This window comes from Rhinolophus hipposideros (assembly GCF_964194185.1).
Source record: "Rhinolophus hipposideros genome assembly, chromosome: 11".
NCBI lineage: Eukaryota > Metazoa > Chordata > Mammalia > Chiroptera > Rhinolophidae > Rhinolophus > Rhinolophus hipposideros.
Genome location: NC_138057.1, coordinates 52347536 through 52372308, shown reverse-complemented (window position 1 = coordinate 52372308; position 24773 = coordinate 52347536). Strand labels below are relative to the sequence as shown.

Here is a 24773-nt window from a genome sequence, read left to right as displayed (position 1 = left end):
CAGTCAGGAACAAGCCCTGGCCTGTACACAGCACAAATACCATGAGCTCCTTGACCACCCGGGGACCAGCAGGGCCAATGGTCCGGAGAGGGCCTTGCTGGTCCTCCCGGAGTTAGCTCATTATGATGCTTCTTAGGAATCCACCACCCAAACCCGACCTAGAACCAAAGACTATGCTGGAGGAAATGCCCCAGAATGTCATCACATAACAATATGCCAGGAAACTGAGGTCCCAAGCAACTATTTCAATAAGGGTGGTTAGTCTGCTTTGTGAATTGCACAATAAACAGCTGCAGGCTGCTGGAACAAAGTGCCCATCGGAGAAACAACTAGGCAACCAGCAGAAGTCGGAGGCTCAAAGCTCCTTTCTCAGCACCCCACCTGCTGAACGTCCTTGATTGAGCACGCAGAGCTTTGCTTCCTGTTGCTGGGCTGCAAAGAAACACTGCTACTGGGTTATCCCCTCGGCTCATATGGCCTTATTTAGCTGACAGACTCCAGACTAGGGCCAGGGAGCAGCCATTTTGTATAATGTCACTCTCCCCCTGTGCCAGTGGGTATGCCTTCTCCCGAATTTTGGAACAGAAGGAGAGAAAAAAGAACAGCGATTTAAGTGGCTGCTTTTTCTGCCTCAAGTTCTGGAGGAGCAGAGAAGGTCTGTTTGCAGGAAGAGAGAAGAATGAAGTAGAAATGCAGAGATGAGTGGAGATGAAAGAAAAGAATCTCGATGACTTCAGTCTCTGGTTCTTGTCCCACCTACACCTCAGCCGTCAGGCTCTATGAGATACTGTGGGTCTTTATGACAAAATTTTCAAGTTTCAACTCAGCTAACTCAACTCCAATTCATTGAGAATCCTAATTAATACCGGGAATGTGCCCTTGGGTAATTTGCTTTGCCTCTTTGGGCATAATTCCCTCATCTGTCAACCGAGGATAATAAGATGCTTCAGAGGATCAAAGGAACGAAATTAAATAATTTTGTGCAAGTGAAAAGTGCTTACGATAGTGCCATCCACATGGCAGGCTCTTATCTTATGCCTTTCCCATGTATTCCTTCCCTGAGAGACCAAAGGCACCTCCTACAGGTCTGGAGAGAAGATTCTGGAATCATTCTTATATTGGTGATGGGTAGTTGAAACCCAGAATTGAATGAAAAGTCAATTCTCTCGCCCCCTAACAGAGGGCTAGAGCATTCAGTGTCTTCTAAACATGAAGATTCAACCTCTTTCTCTGGACTAGGTAGGCTCTTGGGTTTGCAGACCCAGGCGTTTCGTCAAGGTAAACATATTTCGTTGCCTATAGTTCTTCCGTCTCCTCATCCCTTCTTCCTAAAAGGCCCTAGCCACCCTTTGTCCATCTCCTACACGTTTGAAGGTGGGAGTCCATCTCAGTCCTGGCGTCAGCGTGGGCGCATTCAGTCCTCGGGGCGGTCAGGGCTCTGAGGCGCCGCGGCCTACGTGGCGCAAGTCAAGGTGAAGCCCAGGTTCTTACTTGGAATGTTGGCTCAGAAATACTCTCTGCTCCCCTGCATGTAAACATGGAAGGATGTGCCTGTTCTGGCTACTGGCAGTTATCCCTCCAGGCACAAGGGGAATTAGCCTCAGGATGAAGCGGACCGCCTGAAAGCAAAAGAGAATTGGAAAGAAATGGTCCCCAACGTGGATGGCTGCACTGAGCAATCCCCGAGTCCACACTCCTCTGACTTCTGGCTTTGTGAGCCCAGCAAAGCCCCTGTTCAATTTGGCAAAATAGTGTCCTTACTGATAGAACCACGCACATGTCTTCTGATTTCATACATAGAGCCATTTGTTTGAACAGTGCCAGTGTTTAAACACAAGCAACAATAATATTTGAGAGGACAGACCGGAATTCTCAACCAACGTTTTCATCCCAAGGTAACTCCTCCAATTATCTGCTTTTAGCTGTTACCCTCTCAGGCCCCTCAGAACTCAGCACGTCCAGACCCACACTTGTCCTCCTCCCCAAACTCCTGCGCCTCTGCTGTTCTCAGGTTTTGTCAATGGCTCCATCATCACCCAAACCACCCAAGCTGACCAAGTCAAACAAGTTCCCTGATGACCTCCACTTCTCGGACCTCCCCCCGTTAGTCACCAAGTCACAGTCTTACCTCTTAAACATTTGTTTGCTCTGCCCCTTTTTCTCTGCCTGGTTTTTTCTCATTACCCTGGTTTATGCTCTCTTCCTTTGTCCCCTAATTACTAATCTATTGAATCATACTAATTGCTTTTTCTGATAGTTTTTTTTCTTTAACAGAAAATTGAGATCTTGCTGCATATCCAGTACGTTAAATGAAAAGGAGGGGACAGAACTGTCCCACTCATCATGAAATAGTCTGCAAAAGTGATTTTTTTAATAACGACATAAAAATCCATTGTATGGGCTATCAAAATTCATTTAAACATTCCTCTACTACTGTGTTTCCCCAAAAATAAGACCTAGCCAGGTCTTATATTATAGTAAAATAAGACCAAGTCTTATGTTAATTTTTGCTCCAAAAGACGCATCAGAGCTGATTGTCCGGCTAGGTCTTATTTTGGGGGAAACACAGTATTGACCATTTAGATTGCTCTGTTCTGGGCTGTGAGAATCCTTGATGATCCAATTATTTTTCCCTTTGAATCCACCCTCCATAAGGCAAGTCTTGACATGTCCTTCCTTTGCTGGAGCCCCATTCATGGCTCCCCATCACCTAGATAGAGTCTAAGGCCCTTCGCACAGCCCCCAAGACCCTCCGGACCTCCCCATGTTTCCAGCCTTATTTCTTGCTACTCTCAATTTTGCATTTTACACTTTAGAAATGGAAACCATTAGTGATTCCTTACAAACACTCTACACTGCTTCATGCTCCAAGTTTTTTCCTCGTGCATCCCTTCTGCCTGGACTGTCCTTCCCATCCTTCTTTGCCTGGAAAACGGCTACTGAGACTCAGCCCAGGCGTTGTTTCTCCCAGGAAGCCCTCCACTCTTACCTCCGATGTGGCACATTCTACATAAAAATGTTACTACCTCTGATTGTGTATTTTCTTCACCACCGACTATAAGTTGATTTTTTTTTTAAGGTCAAGGATGATAACTTACTCATCTTTGAGTCTCCAGCACTGAGCATATAGTATATATTTAATAGTTATTTTTTTTAAACCAAACTGAATATGTATAGCAGCTTACAATAACAAACATCCATTATATCACACAATTTCTTAGGGTCAGGAATCTAGGCGTGGCTTAGCTGTGTAGTTCTGGCTGACGGTCTCTTATGAGATTATGATCAAGCTGTCAGCTATCGCTGCAGTCTTGCAAACTTGACTGGGGCTGAAGGATCTGCTTTGAAGCTCATTCATGTGGTTGTTGGCAGCCCTTAGTCTCCTTACCCATGGGCCTCTTCCATAGGCCTGCTTAACATGGAAGCTTGCTTTTCCCAAAGCAAATGGTCCAAGGAAGAAATGAAGGGAAGGGAGGGGAGGGGAGGGGAGGGGAGGGGAAGGCAGGAGAAGAGAGCGCTCAAGTCTTTTATAACCTAGCAACCTTATGGCTCATTGGTCACATAGACCATTCCTGCCGCAGTGGGGGAAGGGACTACTCAAGGGTGTGGATGCTGGGAGGCAGGGGTCATTGAGGGCCATCTTGGAGGAAACGGACCACAGTGGTGCATTTCAAGCCATCCCTAGGGGCAGAGGAGAATGACTGCACATCTCCTGGAGGCGTAGCACCAACGCCCTGAATAGCTAGCTCACTTACTGCAAAGTCTTGATGTCTCTCAATTTATCTCTCTTATTTTAAGTATTGAACCATTACGTTACATCAAACTTTTTCACCTCAAATTTTAGGTAAATATGGTGCACTCAAAGCCCCATGGCATACACGGGGTATGTCCAGTGGTACGCTTCTCCCAATTGGAGAAGCAGGGCAGGGGGACCTAGTCCATGCCTGGTTAGATGAGCTGTGGAGGCCAAATAACAATTGTGTATAAGAATCAGCAGCTTACTTAAAAGCTTGCCTGAGGTAGTTCGTGAGCATGCACACACACACACACACACACGCACACACACACCGGAAATAGCCCATTGTCCATCAATGAAAGCTGGTTAATTAAATGACAGTATATGTGACTGGACACTAAGATGGGATTCTTTCTGAGACCCCAAAGGCAGAGAGTGCATAATAGGTGCTTAGCTCCCCGACAGCCCAAAAGAGGGGTGGACCACATATGCAGGACATGCTGAGATATCACGAAAGCAGCTCTGCTGGCAGTAATACCCCATTCAGCCTACAAAGGGACAGAGGCCTGAAGAATTAGTAGAGTGCTGAAGCCTCGTCACCTTCCCCACCATGCCCCACCTGGGGAGGGAGAGTTGCTTCTCTCTGACCTAAAACTATGTGAGAGGAACATTCAGGGGACAGCTAGAGGACTTACATGTGCCCCTGGATATTGGGGGACAGGAGGCAGTGTCTGTTGCCTACCTGAGAAGTGTACAGGCAGGAGGCATGGGGGAGCTGCCTTCACACTGACAGTGCTGACAGCCATTCAGGATGGAGGGCTACCTGCATTTGAACGTCTGGAAGGATAGAGACCAGAATATTAACTGTGACGATCTCTGCAGAGGAGTGGAATTAGGGGTTGAAAGGAGTGGAAAGGAGCTCTCTGATGTTTTAATCCAAATACTTCTATATTGCCCAAAATAAACGTGTTTGTATGGTACCAAGAAAGGAAAATAAAGGAATGAAAAAAGTTCATACAGTGAATACATAACAGGTTAATTGTTTGCTCTAGGAGGTAGTACTAGGAAAACATTATTTTCATGGATTTCAGACTCGTTATGTTTGAATTTTTTACAATAAGCACATTTTATTTTCAGAAGCAGAAAACTATCCAAATACAACACATAATGAATGAATGAATACACGAATGAATGAAAGCTACCACAAGGATGAGCTTTGTATCCCTCTTCTCCTTTGTCTGAACACAGAACTATGACTAGCTGGGCTGCAGCTCCGGTGCCGCCCCGGTGCCGTGGGACAGCTGCCTACACCAGAATTCTTCTTTTCTCCACTCCACACCCACGTGGGGTGGGAGGACTGGGAGCCAGTTAGGATGGAGAGCAAGTCTGTGTTTAGGACCAGCGATTAGTGGGACGCCAGCACCTTGAGAGTCCTGTCTGTCCCTGGCGAGGCCTCCGCCACCTGCTCAGACCTCACTGCTCCCTTGATTCGCCCTGTCTGACCCCAGCTCCCACCCTCACCCACCTGCCTCCCTGCATTCAAGCTGCCTATCCCTCCTCCCTCTTCTTCCCCAGTGCACTGGTCTTCAGTGGTTGGTAAACTTTCCAATGAAGAAACTGAGGCACAAGAGGATACAGGAGTTACCCAAGGTGAAGCCGAGGGTTAGAGGCAGGGCCAGGGCTGGGAGCAGGTTTCCCAGTAGCTGATGCCATGTTCTTTTCATGAGTGGTTCATGGGGGTGGTGGGCAGAAAGGAGACTTCTTCCTTTACCTTCCCCCTACCACCAATGCACCTATTTGCACTTCAGCAAGTAAATGGGGGACGACGGGAGAGCAGGGTTGTTTTATTTGTTTTGTTTTCTTTCTTTCGTTGTGCTTTGTTTTGTTTTTACAGCACTGGATTCCTAGGGAAAAGGAAGAAAGAACTCTACTTACTCTGGCCAAATGTCAAACCTCAGCTTTAGCAGATAAGAAAGCTGGAGGCTCTCTTACATCGCAATTATTTTCCTACATCCCCCACTCCTCCTTAATCTGCACATTAGCTGGGGGTCAGTAGAGAACTATTCCTGGTGCAGTAAATCTGGTGAGAGAGCCCAAGGCCCAGACCTTGGCAATCCCCAGAAGTCAGTGCTCGTGCTGTCGTCCATGCCAGTTCCAAGGCAGCCAGCTGCCAGCACGGCCTCTCCCCTCTGGTCCACACCCCTTCCTGTTGGCTCCCGGCCACACCCTTCTAATCCCTAGGACGGACTTGGAGAAATGGGGTGGAGGGCAGAGTCAACATGTCCTTGATACATAGCCAGACTCTATAACAGTTTCTTAATAAAACACAGAAACTGCAAAGTTCAACTGGGTGTTTTTGTACTGAGCTTTGGCTCATACACTCAGAAATCAAACAGTAGTAGAGTTTGATTATGGTCGTCAAACAAAGGCCATAAAGTTCATCTTGACCTTCTCAAGGAAAAGATGTTTCGGGTCTGGGAGTTTTTCTATAGGCAGGGCAGCTCCCTGGCAGGTGTTGGGTGTTAGAACTGAGAGTTTTAAGCAGGCAGGTGCTGAGTCTGAAAGGAGCCAGCAGATGCTGGACGTGAGAGATCCCTCAGCGGCCGGGGTCTCCTTTGAGACTCTGAGGTTCAGCTCTAACTCACGTGCTTAGAATGGGTTATACAGTGTGTTGTGCGCTGGGGGTTAGGGGTGTCACCATGACCTTCCTTTTCTTTATGTCTCCAGGGCCCTCCACCCATTCTTCTCAACCATGTCTCCATCCTGCTCTAAGTTGGTCCAGGGCAACGTACAGGAGCAACAAAGGGCTTTGTGTCTGTCTTCTGAAAAGGACGTTGAAACGGAACTTCACAGGTGTTGTTTTCAGAACCTCCCTTTGCTGGCAGCTGTTCTGGGTTCTTAACCTTTCTGTGCGCCATGAACTCCACCCTTTGGCACAACATGGAAGCCTGTTGATGCTTCTCAGAATGATGTTTCTAGCGCATGAAATAAGCATAAAGGACTGTAAGGGGAAACAATCATCCTGAAATACAGTTATCAAAATATAAACACATTTGTGATATGGAAAATAAATGTTACGTTGTTAATGTATTAAATGACAAGATCTAGCAATAGGTCTAAAATGATTGTGATTTTGAAGAAGTGATGAATCTAATTGAAATTTCAAGGTCTCTGCAACAATCGTAATGTGTGATGAAAGTTGTGACAGTCACAGGTTCTTTAGTTCACTATGGTTTGTAGTCTGCATTTTTCACGGAAGGAAAATCTAAATTGTAGTCAGAGGTTAGTGAAAATCAGGGGGTGTAATATTTTCCTTTCTAAGTGTACAGACTCTCTCAGTTCTATCTGTGGACCTCTGACTGAGCCCCCAAGTCAAGGCTTCTGCCTGCAACAGGCCCTATGCCTGGCAGTGCTGCCCTGGGTATTACAGCCAGGCTCCCACTTCTATCTCCACTCCTGCCCTCTCTCTCGCCCCTCCTTTGGCCTCTCCCAGGCGCTACTCCCACAGGACTGAGCGTTGACACTTTCAGATTAAGACTGACTTGGCTAGAGGCAGGAATTGTATCTAACTCCCCCAGGGACCTCGCTGGTGGACGGGCAGTGTTGGGCTCCAAAGCCAGGCCTGTCAGTGTCCTCTAGGCCTGGGGCTATCCCAGTCATTGGCATGTATTTTCCCCCAGAATGGCAATGCATGTCGCTGGCCTCCCTCTAGCTCTAGAACGGGTTCATCTAAACTCACAGAGCAGCCAGTGGGGTCTGTGATACGGGAACTTTACGGGGCTGCCAGTGCATGGCGGAGCAGCAGAGTGCTCACCAGACCTTGACTTGTCTGTTCAAGGGCTCTGGCTGGTGCACCCCACAATGTCATTTTGGCAAAGATTTAAGAATGCCTTTCCCCTGTCACAGGCACTACTAAAACTAGAGAGGAAGATCCAACCCAAAACCTCTCCCTACCAAGGCCAGACAATTGCTTCTGTTTATTGTCTCTGTGTCCTGCAAACATTAATCAGAAAGCCTCTTTGACTGGACACAGGGGAAATAAACGTCATATTATCTCTTGCAGACAGAGATCCAGGGCTGAACAAAGACTTACCCACAAAAGGCAGATATGTGCTTCTGCTTTCTTTGCAACAGGTTTAAAAACCTGTCCATCAGACAGACTTCTTTCTGGATGGCTCCTCTGCCTCTCCACCCTACACCCTGGTCACCCCTGCTCCAGACCACTGAGAGAATCAAGACAGCCTCTGGTATTTCATTCATGCATTCATTCATTCTCCACCCTATAATTCATTTGCGTTCAACAAGCAAATGAACTACAAATGCTTGTTGAACACATAGGTATGTGTGTGACCTGGCACTGTGTGGATGAAACCAATCCCAGCTCACCACCATTGAATCAAAATCTCATGTATAATGGTCTTAAAGCCATGTTCTTGTGATGCTTTTTATTTTTTTTCTAGAAATGCTTTTAAAAAGAAGGTAGTTTATATCAGGAAGGAATTTATACATAAGCCTATGGATTACAGTTGTTATAAGTACACAATAGCCAGAGCTTTAGTTCTGATCTGCAGGACTGAAGGATGGATACCTGTCCGCCCTTCCCCGGTAGTCAGAGCCCTCTGGACGGCCAGAGGGACAGACCCAACGTTGCTATTTTCTCAGGCCTGTCCTGTGTAAGCCCTTGTCTCCAGTTCTAGTCTGGTACATTCTAATGTAACCTCAACAGGAAATGTGGCCCTGCTTCAGCCTTGAGAACCTTGCGACCCTTTGAGGCCCAGCAGGTGCTTTCCTGCCCACAGTGAAGTGAGTGCCCTCTCCTTTGTATGGACATGCTTTTCATCTGGTTATGGCCATGCGAGTTTTCTGACGTCTCCTGCATTTTGCCTTGTTTGCATTTAACATTGCTGCTATTTATGATTTAGCCATTCTTAGGTCTTCTCTCCATGTTCAAAAGGCACTTCATAGTATTTCTTACATCTGAACCCTTTTTTTCAGTTAGTCCAGTTAGTAACCCCTTGTTACCGCATCCCTGAATATAACTGTTTAGTGTCAAGAGCCTACTTGATGCCAGGCCTTGTTCTTTTTTTCAGCTTTATTGAGCTATACGGTAACTGATAAAGTTGTAAGCTATTTAAAGTGTGCAACATGATGCTTTCATATATGTATATAATATACATACTGGAGCTTTGTAATGTAGTTTGAAATCTGAAAGTGTGATGCCGCCAGCTTTATTTGTCCTCAAGGTTGCTTTGGCTATTCGGGATCTTTTGTTCTTCCACATAAATTTTAGGATTGTGTATTTATTTCTGTGAGAAATGCCACTGGAATTTCAATAGGGATTGCATTGAATCTATAGATGGCTTTGGGCCCATTTAAAAACTGCTTCTTTGTTTGCTATAGTGCTATGGGACTCGTGGATTCAAGCCCCTGGCTCTCAGAGCTAGGTGATTTGGGGGCCCATTCTTTAGGTGAGAGTCTTACAAGTTGGGGTTCTAGATGTGTGGTTCAAAAACTCTGCTCCTCACAGGTAGTGAAATCACCTCCTTTTTAAAATGAGGAAATAAAAAACCAGATTGTAGAAGCGAATTGCTCAAGGTCACATAACCTGCTAGCTATAATGTTCCTTCCTTCCAACCTAGGACTTTCATTAAGAAAAAAATGAACTACATGTGTGAATTTTAGAAAGCAAGACAAATTGACTATCAAGTTATCACTCTAACTTACACCCAGAAAACAAATATGCCCAAGATGGCTTAAGTAGTAAAGATTCTAGTGCTGTAGGAGGTGTCAGGGCTATCCAAACATTACACTCCAGATCAAACAGATGCTTGAAGTTGTAAAATAGGAGCCCAAAAAGTTAGGTGGTTTTTAAAAAAGTCATCTACCATGAGCTAAAAGTCTGATTTTTTTATTAGGATTTGTTGACTGATAGCTGGGGCAATTATTCATTCATTCAGTCTTTAATTTGTTCTTTCATTCATCTAATGTTCCCTAAACATTCCTTAAGGAGCTTACTTCAGCGATGGAGACAGAAATGGAAAAAATAACTAAAATCTCTGGGAGACAGAATGAACTAACCGAAAGAAGCCCCAGTAAAGGATTATGAGAGCATCCCAAAGGAATAATAATAAATAACTCCTACTGGGCACCCACTGTGTTCCAGGCTTCTTCTACATGCTTTGCATGTATTAATTTATTTAATCTTCATAAAACCCTATAAGTTGAGCAGTAGCATTCTCCCCAAATTTATATTAGTAAACTCAGGCACGGAATGGTTTTGTAACTTGCCAAGGATCACAAAACTAGTAAGTAGATTCAGGCAGGCTGGCTCTGCAGCCTGCCTCTGTTATCATCTCACTAGAGCGGTTTAGAGGACAAGCAAGTGACGAGGTAACTTCTAACCAGAGGCATCAGGGAAGGCTTCCTGGAAGAGATGGCATTTGAGTTAAGCCCTGAAGGTGAAGGAAAATAGCATTCCAGGTGGGAGAGTAGATCTAGAGATGCAAAAATCAATGTTGTATTGGAGGTAAGCATCAGGCCTGGCAGGGGTAGGTGGACACTATGAAAGGGGAGCGTGAGCTCTCTGATAAATTGTTCTCACGATATTCTGAAGGTGCTGGAAAATTAAAGAATTTTTCTGAGCAGGGAAGGACTCTATTCTAATACCTTCTATCTATCCTTTCAATCAATATTTATTTAACATCTAATTAAACACCTGTTTAAACACCTAATTTTAAAACTGTTAAATATTTATTTAACATCTAATATTGGGTGGTGATAGAGGGGAATAGTTCAAACAAGTACAACTTCATTGAAGACACAAGAAATAACACTTTTTAAAACTGTACAAGTTAAAATATATATCTGATACAAGAGATGTTCCTAGGTGGCATGTGATGAATTGTTTTATGAATTTTGCAAATTTCAGGGTATATGAATGATGTTTTCAGCATGGGTTGCGGATTTGCAAGGGCAAAGGAGAAGAGTAGTGTGAGAAGCCTGTTGGGGCAGTTTGTGGAGTGAAAGCTTAAGTAAGAGTGCTACACACACAGCGAGCCCTTGGGCTACCTAGCACAGGACCAAAATGGTCAATGCTGGCCCTGAGTGCCCAGCACCGTCTCCCGAATGGTCCTCATGGCCCAGGGAGGGGAGAATTGCTGTAATCAGAGATGGGGTATGGAACTGGCTATGACAGGGTCCTGGGCATTTAGATCTAGGCTGTGCCAGGCTGGCTTTATGGTCTCACAGTTCAAAGTAAGAAAATTCCAAGGCCACCTTCCTTGACCACATCCTGTAGGTATAGATATCTTTGGGGAAAAATTGTCCAAGGTATGGAAATGGGCAAGAGATTATTAAGTTTCCCTTCAGTGGAATGTTTATTATTGCCTACTGGACTCTCTGATTTTCTGATTCTGTAGGCTTGTACAATTTGACTGATTTCTTATTGACTAATCTAGTCTCCATCTCTGTAGGGACTGAGGTAAACTTGTAAAAAAATTGACAGATGCAAAAAGTTCTTGTCCATAGCGATACAAACGGATTTTGTCTGGTAAGGATACAATTGATTGCTCCTGTGTAGAAAAGATAACCCCAAACATTACATTTTATTGCACTAGGATATTAACCAATTTTGAATGTCTTACCAAAACTATTTTATCTTTCCTTATTGCCTCTCTGTTCCTCAAATTCTCCTCTGACACAGTCTTAACATCTTACTGGCACCCTCATTAATTAATCGGCATCTTACTGGTATCAGGGTATGAGAATGGGCATCTTACTGGTGCCCATTAATTAACCTTTGACCAATGTTATTTTATATTTCTTTGAAAGTCCTATTTTTACATTTTTGAAAAATTGTATTTTCCTACAGGTTTTCCAGCATCTGGGTTAATCAAAAAAAGGAAATGCCCCAATTTCCACATGTGGACCAAAAGTAGTTTCCAGAAATTCTAACTGCGGTGCTTTTTGGCAACACTTGGAGAGTTTTAAACAGATGCTTTATGAGGATTTAGAAAGGAAAGGGAAGAACACATTTACTCTGTATATTGTCAATTACTATGCTAGGTGATCTACATATATTATCTCACTTAATCCGTACGAAATCTTTGAAATCAATATTATGCATTGTCCTCATTATGCAGGTAAATAAGCAGGAAACATCTGAGTAAGTAGGGCAACACCCACCTGCAGATCCAGTCATATAAGTGGAAAATTACAGTGATGATTCATAAACAGTGGTTAAAAGGTCACACCATAAATAAGGGTGTAAAATTCAATAAAGGTGTTTGGGAAAGACAAACAGCAAGATTAAAGTCATAAACAAGAAAAACTGGTGACAATGCTTGCTTGGGTAGGTGCTCTGGATTACATGGGTACAGCTTGAAAGCTTCTTTCGATATCCTGTTTCTTTAGACCTCAGTTAACAATAACCCTGCCTACACATCCGCCGTCTGCATTCTGCCTTCTTGCCTGAGCAAGAGAGGGAATTTAGGGTCCCTTTCAGTGCCTGCCTTCCTATCTGCCTGCTGTTAGAGGGTGGGTCAAAATCAAATAGAAGAATTGAAACCTTTTGCCTTCCAGATATGTATATATATTTAACAATAAACATTCTTTAATGTAATGTCGAGGTAAGAATAGAGAAAAATATAACAGCACAGAAAACACAGTAGTTACTGTGTTTTCTAACTACTGTGACTCTCAAGGGGATGTGTACGTGGCTGGAAAGCAGCCCCACTGCCCGGAGCTGATGCAAATGAAGTAGCCTCTTAGAAACAGAAAGACTAGAGCTTTCCACTGTATCTGTGATATTTACTCTCAACTACAAGAGCTGAAGCACAATGGCATGATGCTGAGAGTGAAAAGCTGGGTTGTTATATTTTTCTCTATTCTTACCTCGACATTACATTAAAGAATGTTTATTGTTAAATATATATATATATATATATATATATATATATATATATATATATCTGGAAGGCAAAAGGTTTCAATTCTTCTGTTTGATTTTGACCCACCCTCTAACAGCAGGCAGATGGGAAGACAAGCAGAAAGCAGGGATGGCGCCAGGAGTTCTTGACCCCCGTGATCTGCTGCTGCCCCTGGGGCTCCCAGACCACGGGGCGCTTCCTGATCAACAGCTCTTTGTCTTCCACTTGATAGATACCTCCTTCTCTTAGACATCATCTCTGGGAAAATGCAGGACAGCTCCTGGCGGTCCTAACATACAGGACCTGCCACTGTTAACCACAGAGTCTCCTCAGGCCCCATTTCCTCCTCTGGCTCTCGATTCCTTTACCCTGCCTTCCGTCCCTTCTCCTCCTCCTCTCTGTGTGCTCTTGCTTCATTTTATAGTCTCATAAACATTACCTGACGAACACACACACACACACACACACACACCCCAGGCCCGTGTGTTAGGTTCTGCAACTTATTAACAAATATCTGTTGGTAATAATGCAGACCTGGAGGTTCCTGCCTAGTCTTTCCTGATGCTCACACGTCGACTCTGCCTCTGAAAGCGGCTGCTGGAATTGGGCAGATGGGGTAGCCCACCTGCTCTATTCCTTCATTTCATGTTGGCAGGTCTGCCCAAGGCGTTCAGGCTTCACATTCCAGCAGCATTTGCGTGTTGCTCTAGAAAAGCACCTTTCACTCCTCCCTAGAGTCCCTGTTTTCTGAATAACGGAGAGCTTTCTACCCGCTGCAGTTAGAACCCAGTGATGTTTCAAATGGGTTTTGCTACTGCCTGATAAAAACGCCATCTGTAAGGGCCTCCAGGTCTCCCTAGAGCACTAGAAATCAGCCTGGGTGTGTTGAGGGGAGCCTAAAATAGCAGCGTGGACCCGTGCCCGCAGGGGGGCTGTTCCAGGATTCGCGACTCAGGCCTTTATTTTCCCCTCAGCTTTATCTGAGGAGGCTTGGGTCATTCTGACAGGTCTTCGTGCTTCAGGCGCCTTCCTTTCCCTAAGTTCCACCCACAGTCTTTACGGTAAATGGTTTTACTTCACTCTCACCTGGCTCCCAGGTCTCCCTCTTGTCCGTAAGTCTGTTACGCTAAGCTTTGATTGACACCTCTCTGAAACCAGGTCCCTACCTGCACATTGCTCTGACAGCAAACTAATTTGCGTCCTGTCAGTAGAAAGCGAAGCGGCTGATCCGCTATGTCTTGTTTTTTATGAAACTCCTTGTTTTTCTGAACCGCCCAAGGATCACATTTTCTTTCTGAAACCCGGAGCCGTTCCCACTGTCCTGCCCAGAGGCTTTGCCAGAAGGCTTTCAACATTTCTCTTTTTAGTTCTGGGCTCTGGAGGGTATGAGAATGGAACCGAATGCTGTACCCTTTCTCTCTTGCAAAGGCTGAAGGTAAATGCTGTGTTGAAGGGCAGACGATGGCACAGAGGGACTGCTCCATGAGAGGACAAATTCAGGAAGAGGGGGAAAAGAAGCCAGAAAACAGCCCTCAAGGTGTCCTCACCCTGGGGTAGGAGAAGATGAGTCAGGAAAAGCCTCCATCTGGTGCTGGAGCCAAAGGAGAGTCAATGCGTCACAGGCTGCAGAGACGGAGGGTCATGGAAAGGTCACTGCTGGCTTTTAAGATAGCAGTTTGAGGAGGGTGGTGAGGCCTGATGACAGACTGGGCAAATTAAGGAATGAGTGGCAAGTGAAGAGTCTAAGCGTAACCCATTCTCCCAATATTATGTAACGAAAGAAGGAAAGAGATGGCACTGACATGCAAAGACTATACTGTAGAGAGGACTGGTGTGGGTTAGCTGTGTGGCTTTTTGCCCTGGAGGCCCATGTTGGTACACAGAGAGGAAGGCCCTTAGAGACAGGAAAAGACTGAAAAGGCGAAAGACGGAGATCATTGACAAGGCCAAGTCCCAGGGAAGAGGAGCCTTGGGAAGTCACACTGAAGGTGGGAGCTGTATTAGCTGACGCAGCGTGTGCTCTCCACAGTGCAAAGTCTAACAGCATCTGATAAAGCCAGTTGGAGCTCTGGGCTTAGCCTAAAGGTGGCATCCCCTAAACTATCCCCAAATCTGAGTCTTGGCATCTTGTCCGTGCATGGACCTGGAGCCTCAAGCAGTGTGGTGAGCAGGATGAGGAAAAGCAAAGAGGTGCATGTGGCTGGCTTGTCCAGTCTCTGTGGGCCCTGAGCCAGCTGACTCATGCAGCTGCCTGGAAAGAGGAGGTGAAGGGAGAAAACACACACACACACACACACACACACACACACACACACACACACACAATGGCCAAACCCACAGAGCAGGCTTGAGTCAATTCCTCTTTCAGTCACCTACACAGAAGAATTAGATGGAAAGCCAGGACAAGATGCTCAGGCCCTAGAGTAGATTTCCCCACCCCTTGTAACTGCCCTCCCATTGCATGGAGGTAAATGAAGAGCAGAAGAAACCCTCCAACCCAAGACCTGGGGTTCAGTGCACCCTGACCGGGCTCCTTGGTAAACGCATAACAGAGCTTCCTAACCAGTGTGGCAAGGCACCAATCTTCTCAGTCTTAGGAATGCGTGGGCTCTGGGGGCAAGTGCTTCGGCGTGGGCGCTCCAGAGCCTGGAACCATGCCAAGCTGTTCTAATAGAAAAAAGCACTCTAGAATCTGCTGAATGAATGACTACCTGACTGTATTCATCATAATGTATCTTAGAAGAAAAGATCTATAACTAGCAGAAAAGGCACTTTAAATAGCTCTTGAGTGTGTAACTAAATCTATTTACTGTGCATTGGAAAAAATATACGGTTAGAAAGTAAAATCCAAAATTTCACAAATATTATTGGTTAGGACAAAGTTAAGTAAAAAAAAAGAATTAAAATTGACTTCAGGAAAACCTTATAATATTGAAATAATATTATAAGCAGATAGGGCAGTCATCAGACCTGTATCACCCACAAGAGCCTGTGTCACCATTCCGTCCGGGTTGGGGAGAAGAAGGGAACTCTGAGTGTTGGGTGCTGTATGTACATTTTTCACAGGTGTCTGCTTCACCCTGGTCACAGCCCCATGACTATTATGTCTATAGAAGTATTACCAACCTTAGAAAAGTTAAGTAAGTTCTCCAAGATCAATCATCTGTAAACGGCAGAGCCAGAATTCAAACACAGCTTCGGCTGACTTCACAGCCTTGCTCTTTTCAATGTCTGCCAGGCAAGGAGAAGAGTGAGTCATTGTGTAAAAAATGTTCAGCTTGGGGGAGGAAGCATGAGGGCAGTTCCTCGTCTCTGTGAAGCTGGCATTGAGTCTGTCTGCGGAGCCACTGTGGGGGGTTTGATAAGAAATCACCCTGACTGCAACTTTCATCCTAATCTAATAGAAAATTACAAGAAATAAAAGCTCTGGAAAAGGAAGACTCTTAGTAAGTGTGCAACTTACCATGGCACCTCAAGTTGGGAACTAATACCTATGGATTATCCATTGCAAAATACTTTTACACTTATCCCCATATTTGAGGGACATCTCAAGTTTTCACAATCCCCTCCCCCGCCCCCTACACACACACACACACACACACACACACACACACACACACACACACACGGATCTCTAGCCCCTTGCTACTCAAAGTGCTATCTGTGGACAAGCTGTAGAGTAACCAACCATCCTGGTTTGCCTAGAGCTCAAGGTTTTCCTGGGACAAAGGACTTTCAGTGCTTAAACTGGGATAGTCCTGGGACAAGTTGGTCACCCTAACCAGCAGCAGCACCTGGAAGGTTGTTAGAAATGGGGAATCCGGGTCCCCTAATCAGGTCCCAGATCTGTTTAATCAGAATCTGCACTTGAACAAGATCATGTGCCCATTCAAATCTGAGAAGCCGTGCTGAAGACAGGATACCGGTGTAGCGGATTGAATGGCAGCCCCTTCTATCAGAGTTCTCCAGAGAAACAGAACCAATAGAGGTTCTGTATATGTAGAAAGAGGTTTATTTTAAGGAATTGGATCACATGATTGTGGAGGCTTGGCAAGTCCAAAATCCGATGGGGGGCTGGCAGGCCGGAGACCCACGAAGGGCCAGTGTTGTAGCTAAGTCCAAAGGCCGTCTGCTGGCAGAATTCCCTCTTGCTCGATAGAGGTCGGCTTTCTATTCTATTCAGGCCTTCAACTGATTGGAAAAGGCCTACCCACATGGAGGACAATCTGCTTTACTCAAAGTCCATCAATTTAAATGTAAATCTCATCCAAAAACATCCTCACAGAAACATCCAGAATAATGTCTGACCACATTTCTGGACACCATGGCCCAGCCAAATTGACACCTGAAATTAACCATCATATCCCCTAAAAGATATGTCCACATCAAATCTCTGGAACCTTCTCTAGGAAGAGTCTTTGCAGCTATAATTAGGTATCTTGAGATCATCCTGGATCATTCAGATAAGGCCTTAATCCAACGAATAACAGGGGTCCTTATAAGAGACACACAGAAGAGAAAAAGGCCACATGAAGACAGACAAGACACTGAAGTGACGTGGCCATGGCCAAATAAACGTGGGAACACCTACAGCCACTAGCAGCTGGAAGAAGCAGATGCTTCTCCCCTAGAGCCTCAAGAGGAAGTGTGGCCCTGCCGAAACCTTGACTTTGGACTTCTGGCCTCCAGAATGTGAGGGAATACATTTCTTTAATTTGTTTTAAGCCAGCCAGTTTACGGTAGTCTGTTATGGCCACCACAGGAAACTAATGCAACTGGGAAACGGCAAGAGCCTCCTTCTCCCTCACTTCTCTGCGAGGGTCCATCACCCATGCACTTGCACACCCAGAAGAAGGAAGGCGATAGGCAGTCCTCCCTTCCTACTCCCTGCTTCTACTATTTGGATACTTCACTCCAAGCCCCCAGGTCTCCTAATCCGAACCCTTACACTCTTCTCCTCAAACCTCCTGCCCAGGTCCTGCTCTGCCAGCTCCAATCTGCTCCCTCACTTCCAGTCGGCGTCTCCTGCCTGCTCAGCACCCTGATTCTGCAATGCCTCATGCCTCACAGACTACCTGCTTCCAAAGATGTAATCCTGATTCTCAATTCCAGACCAAGGGGCCTTAATCCTTCTGCTCAGTCCTGGACCCACACACTGTCACTGTCTCCAATCAGCAACACGTGTTCGGGATCTACTAAGAGTTGGGCGTTCCTCGCAGTTCAGGTGGCACCTAGAAGTGCCTGCCCTCCGTAAGTTTCCTGTCTGCTCAGTGATTTCCCAGTCTCTCACCTCTCTGAACACAGCCCTGTGCCCACCGATCTCTGCTTAGTGCCTGCTCCTCCTCAGTCTCTCTGGGTGCAAGGATACTGCTGTATACGGTATGGGGACTGCAGAGCCTTTTCTGAATGTACGCAGTTTCATTTGTTGGTCTTTGCTGTGGAAGAAGCCACATGCCAAATGAAAGGAAGGCCTGGGCTGAATCGGACACACACAGTTACAAATCGTTATTTCACTGAAGCCATACACCTAAAGCTTAGTCATGTTTGTATAAGAAAAGATAAGGACCGATGATGTTATATTTTTGAATCCGGAGTAGTTAAAGTATATAATATTAAGACAATCACTAGAAAAATGTGAGGTTTGGCCTGATTGCAAATTCTGCATTTGTAAAAAAAAATAAAAATAAACAAAATAAAATTACCCTCTAAAATCCACTTCAATAATCAAAGTATTTAATCAGTGTACGAGGTGTGGTCAACAAACATTTAAATTAAAAAATGTATTATAGAAAAAGGCACATTGCCATTAATCCCCCTCAAAATACCCCTTCTCGCTTCAAACATGCTTATCTCATCATCCTTGCCACTTTCTGAAGCAGTTCTAGAGTCGTCTTTCATGAGTGTCTTTAGAAACACTGTCATGGCTGCCATGTCCTGAATCAATTCAAAACGTTTACCTTTCATGGTCATTTTGACTTTGGGGAAGAGCCAGAAGTCATGTGGTGCCAGATCCGGTGAATAAAGTGGGTGAGGACACACCGTAATGTTTTTATTTAACAGAAATTTCCCTATACCAGAAGCGATGTGTGACACTAAGCATTGTCATGTTGGAGGATGAAGTATAAAGACACTCACAAAAGTCAGTGTCATAACACCCTTGAATTTCCAGAACTTGTTCAGAAAGTGGCAAGAATGATGGGATAAGTGTGTTCAAAACGAGGGGGAATATTTTGAGGGAGATTAATGGCAATGTGTTTTTTACTGTAATAAATTTTTTAAATTTAAACATTCACCATATCTTTTGATCACACCTCATTATTCTCATTATTTGCATTAGTTATGTTCTATAAAGAGCTGTGAACACTGCACTAGCAAATACTAGACTATTGCTCCTAAGGGAAATTTAGGATTATGTTCCTGCTAATCACTGGTCACATTTTTGTCAGTATAAAACCTTATTTTATGCGTGTTTCTGTTTAAAGACACCTTAACATGAGAGAATGGTAGGCCATCTCCCATTCACCTTCCTACTTTCCTGGGGAGGATGTCATGACATGATTTCTAATGGCCTTCCAGGTTCTTCCAGGTGAGGTAAGGGGCTTTCTGCCCCAGTCCCCTCAAAATACAGCTGCAGAATATTAACCCCCTTAGCTGCAGTCTAGAATGAGCTCCTCAGCAATGGGGTGTCCCACGTCTCACTGCAGCCAACTGGCCTTTTTTGTTTCTGTGTTGTCCTTTTGGGTGCGTTGGACACAGGCCCAGGGAGTAGGCACCCTAAAAGTGGCTCATTGTAGCTTTACTCTTCAACTAGTTCAGCCTCGTCCTTGGCTTGGTGGGCGCCTGACAACTATGAGCGACTGAAGGGCAGACATTGGATGGGTACACTGTCAGGTGTTCTGCTCATAGCTGGGCCATCTGAGCCCCACCTCCCCAGCAGGAAACCCAGCCACGAGAACATTCTCCAAATTTTAGCCCGCAGAGTTGAGCTTTAGTGATCGAGGCTAGAAAAGGAGACCGAGGAGAAGAGGATTTCTCCGAGTTTTCAGTTAAGCGAGGAGAAGCAGACTGGGTGTGAGGAAATGGATGAGCGGGAAGAGTGGAGATTTCACAATAAAAAAATATATTGCTGAGGGTTATGCATACCCTTTTGTCTTATTTGGGAAATGTAAGCAAAATAATCGAGTTATTTTAACATTACTCTTTGGTGGGCCAGGTGGTTTCTCTGATTGCAACACTGCTTTAAGTTCAGACCATGGCTTGTTTCGTAAACATGTAATGATTAATTAGGAATTTCTGTGTCCTGAGGGGGAAGGCGGGTAGGGGAGACCCATGATACATAACACCCTTGAACTTCCCAACAAATTGCCGAAGACAATTCTATATTTTCTTATGTAAGTACACATTCCTTAAAGTCTCTACATGTGGGCATAATATTTCGGCAGAATTTTTCAATAGGAGCAGTCCAGTCATTTGGGGCAGGAGACTGTTTTATTGCGCAGGACAATTCTTGGCATTGCAAAAACTTCCCCTGAGCCAATGAAAAACAAAAGCACCCGCTCCTCATTGTGACAACTAAGAATACACACACACACACACACACACACACACACTTTAAAATATGCCCCTCTGGGTGATGAAACTGACTCCTTTGAGAACAATTGCCTCTCAGGAATAAATGGAGAATATCTGAGACATTCAGCTCAAGCTTCCCTCTGCCTAACCCTGTCGTACCATTTATTTCACTCCTGCAGCCACCCCATGTTGATGGGGCAGGGGAGAAGGGGTCCTGTGAGGCTTTGTTATGAACTAAATGTTTGTGTCCCCTCCAAATTCATATGTTGAAACCTTACCCACCCCTTATGTGGTGCTGTTAGGAGGTGGGACCTTTGGCAGGTAAACAGGATTAATGAGGTCACAGGAGTGCAGCCCTCACGGAATGGGATTTATAACCCTCATAAAAGTCAGGAGAGCACTGGTTTTCTCTCTGCTCTCTGCCACGTGAGGCTACAAGAAGTCGAGATTTTGACAGTCTGCAACTTGAAAGAGGGTCCTCAGCTGAACCCCACCATGCCGGAGCCCCAATCTTGGACTTCCAGTCTCCAGAACTGTGAAAAATAAAATTCTGTTGTTTACAAACTACTATGTGTTGTGGTAGTTTGTTCTACAGCCTGAACTGACTCAGGCACCCGGAGTCCCGAATGGTAAGTTGGGTAAAATCCCCTCTACTCCTGGCATCCCTTTGAACTCGTCAGCCCCCCACGACCACACTCCAGACTTTAGCCTGGGAGGGAGAAACACGAGTCACATTCACCTGCTCACTTTCTCATCATCTCCGCCCCACTCACATTTTCCTTTCACCACCCTTGGGGCTGGAAAAAGTGGATTTACTCTCTCTTTGCAAGAATTTTCCCTGTCGAATCTCCCTGCTGTGGTGGCATTTGACCTCATCCCCTCTCTAGGGTCACAGTGGTGGATACAGTGGGGGAGGATAAGAGAAAGTGAGTCTAGAGGTGTTGTTAAATTTTATTTTGTGTTGCTGCATTCCACCTTTAGAAAATCTTGGTATCACACTTTGACATTTGTCAGGTGCTCCCAGTTTGGGAGGTCGGCTGGGGTGGCAGTAGGTTCTCCCCTCCCCCAGAGGTGTCTTTATTTGCTTCCCCTGTGGCTGCCCTGAACTTGCCTGGCAGCCTTGAGCCTGCAGAACCCAGTGAGCAGTTTCTGTGGGAGGGAGGAAGCGTGCTCCCACCAGCTTCTGGGGGCCTTTTTTTTTTTTTTTTACCTGGGCAATGGTTACACAGTGTATTCACCTTGTAATAATCCACTGAGCTGTACACCTTATGATTTGTGCCTTTTTTTATGTGTTACACCTCAATAAAAAAAAGTTTTAAAATTTCCTTTTGTGCAATGATAAAACTCCAACCAGAACTAGAAGGTAGTAAGCAACCTAGTAGCTCCTGAACTTATGGAATTAGCACTGCCCTCCCATATGCCCTATAAACTTTAAATATTGTGATACTTTCTTTTGCTTATTATTTTTAATCCTGTCTATTATTTTATTATAAAGTATTACATGCTAATTATAAAAAGTTAGAAAAAATGAATAAGAAAATAACAATTTGCAATTTTGACACCCAACCAGTGTTGTTTTTTTATTTCCTTCTTAGTTTTTTGTATGCATACATAAACAATTATAGTCATTTTATTTTAAAAGTTCTGAAACCTACTTTTTCATGTAATATGTTGTAACATTTTCCCATAATTAGCTATACTTTGAAAATAAAATTTTAAATGCCTGCACAACATTGTATGTTGAGTCATTATGCTGTGGTAGGTCATTCCTTCATTCCTTCATTCATCCAACCATTGCACAAATATTTATTGAGCACCTACTGTACCCCAGTCATTGGGCTTGGTGAGAGGAACACAGTGAGAACAAGACAAACATGGGCTTTGGTCATCAAAGAGCTTTCAGTTTATAGGAACAGAGAAAATTTAAAAATTAATTAAACCAATAAAAATTCCAACTGGAGTTTCTCATGAGACTTGGCAAGTTGTTCCGAAACTTTATATGGAAAATCAAAGAATCAAGGAAAAAAAGAATAGTAAAGAGTGTCATAATAGTAAAATAAATAGTAAAGACTACATACATACCTGAATTCTCTAAGTTCTTAAGTGGCATAAGAGTGGAAATCCTGTTTGAATTGTGCTTTTTTGAGTGTTAAATCGCTTTAGGAATAAAATATGTGGTTTAGCGATGACAATATGGTTATTTACGTATCTGTACATATCTACAAAATGTATAGAATGCAGTTTAGATTTTTTTTTACATACATGGGATCACACTATTCATATAGTTTTTATACTGCTTTTACATTTAATAACGTGCCCTAGGAGGTGTTTCATGCAAATACATACAGACCTCGTATGTATTACTTTTTAACAATTACATAGTATTTTATAATATGTATTTTTATATCCAGTCTCCTACTGAGAGTGATTTAGGTTATCTCCAATTTTTAAAAAGGTATAATGATCATAACTTCACATAGATCTTTGTATACATTTGCAGGAATATATGTAGGATAAATTACTTGAAGTGGACGTGATGAGCATATGCATTAAAAATTCTGATAAATGTGCCAAATTGATCTCCAGAAAGGATGTAACCTTTTATACCCCCATCAAAAGACTATGAGGTCTTATTTTTCCAACAGCAGCACCATCATTATGTATCAATCCTTTTAGCTTTGTACGATTTGATAGGCAAAAAATAATTCCTCCTGTTTGTTTTCACCTACATTTCCCTGTGTGCAAGTGAAGTTGAGGACATTTTCAAATATTTATTGGAATATTTGCATTTCCTCTTCTAAGAATTATCTGTTTTTCTCCTCTGCCACTTTTTCTCCATTAGCTTGCTTTTTTTTTTAAAAAATAGTATATTTGTAGGAATTCTATATATTATAGTTATTAAGCATTTGTCTGAGGTATATGTTTTGAATAGTTTTCCTGGTCTTCCATTTTCATGAGGAGTCTTAAATTTCTTTTTTTCCTCCCTTTTTTCCACCTCCCTTTCCCCCCACTCCGGTTCAAGCCGTTGTTTCTCAGTCTAGTTGTGTAGGACACAGCTCCCTAAATTTCTATTTAATAAAATATGTTTTTTTCTTATGACTACTGTCTTTCCTACGCTATGATTATAAATATTTCCCTGTGTTTTCTTCTAATAGCTTTATAATGTAGATCTTAAATCTGGATTTATTTCTCTGTATGTGTGTAAGGTAGGGATTCACTTTATTTTTTTCCTTGTGGCTCTCTTATTGTTCCAGTAGTATTGTTTTTGAATAATCTTTAATTTCCCACCATTTAGAAATTCCACCTTTATCATATGCTAAATTCCTATGAGTAATTAAATGGGTTAATTTCTGGACTCTATTTTCTTTCATTAATCTATTTGTTTATTCCTACTCTAATACTGCATTGGTTTAATTACTGTAATTGTACAGATTGTTTTCATATCTAGTAGGGAAAATTATCCACCTCACTTTTTCCTCAAACTTGTTTTTGTTTGTTTGTTTGTTTTCTATTCTAGAAGAGCTTGAGAAGCAGGTTGTCGTGTTCAATTAAAAATCTTGTGAAATTTTTCTTTGGGATTCTTGGATTTATAGATTATTTCGGAAGAATTATCTTTATAATATTTCGTGTTCCCACTTAGGCACATAGAATGTCTATATATTTATTGAACTCTTAAGTCTTCTAGTAAAGTTTTAGAGTTTTCTTCATATAAGTCTCACATTTTTAATTAGGTTAATTCCTAGGTACTCTATTGTCTTTGTGGTTCTTGTGAATGGGATTTTTTACCCCGTTACATTTTCTTATTAGTTATTACTGAGAAGTTTGCATCCAATCACCTTAATAAAGTCTCATTGATTATAATAGTTATTTTAGTTGATTCTCTTGAGATATGTAGGCAGACAACCATGCAATCTATAGATAATTCAGTTGACCCTTGAAAAACATAAGTTTGAAATATGTGGGCTTTTTTTCAATAACTGCCTGTACTGGTTTTGATCCACAGTTGGGAGTCTGCAGATATGGAGGACCAACAGTATGCATTGATCTACACCATTTTATATGGGGGACTTGAGCATCTGCAGATTTTGGTATCAGTGGAGAGTCCTGGAACCAATCCCTGTGGATACTGAGGGACAACTTAAGTTTTGAGGGAGTCAAAAGTTATATGCAGATTTTTCACTCCATTGGGGTTTGGTGCCTTTCACCCCCACTTTATTCAAGGGTCAACTGTAATGGCTTTAATTCTTATTTTCCAGTATTTACACTTCATATATTTTTCTTGTCTTGATGCATTGGTGACAACCTTCAGTGCAATGTGAACAGTGATGGCAATAGCATGAGAAGATTTTTGTTTCACCATCACTTGTGATGCATGCTATAGATTTTGGTAATTTTTCTTTAATGGGTTAAGGAAGTTTCCAGATATCCTACATGACAGAAAGAGCTTTCGTTTAATTTTTTAAAAAATTAGAAATGGGTGTAGCAAATGCTTTTTCAAAATCTAACATAGTTTTTCTCTTTTAATATAACGGATTACA

General features: G+C 43.4%; 1 protein-coding gene across 2 annotated transcripts in view; it reads left to right on the top strand.

Annotated features, from left to right (window-relative positions):
* RNF38 (ring finger protein 38) overlaps positions 1-6646 on the top strand; it is a 118315-nt gene extending 111669 nt beyond the window's left edge. For both annotated transcript variants that reach the window (XM_081065545.1, XM_081065543.1), the window contains one exon: positions 6464-6646. In XM_081065545.1, the coding sequence (XP_080921671.1) occupies positions 6464-6638 (175 nt within the window). In that variant the 3' untranslated portion in view covers positions 6639-6646. The remainder of the gene's footprint in view (positions 1-6463) is intronic.
* The last annotated feature ends 18127 nt before the right edge of the window (positions 6647-24773 follow it).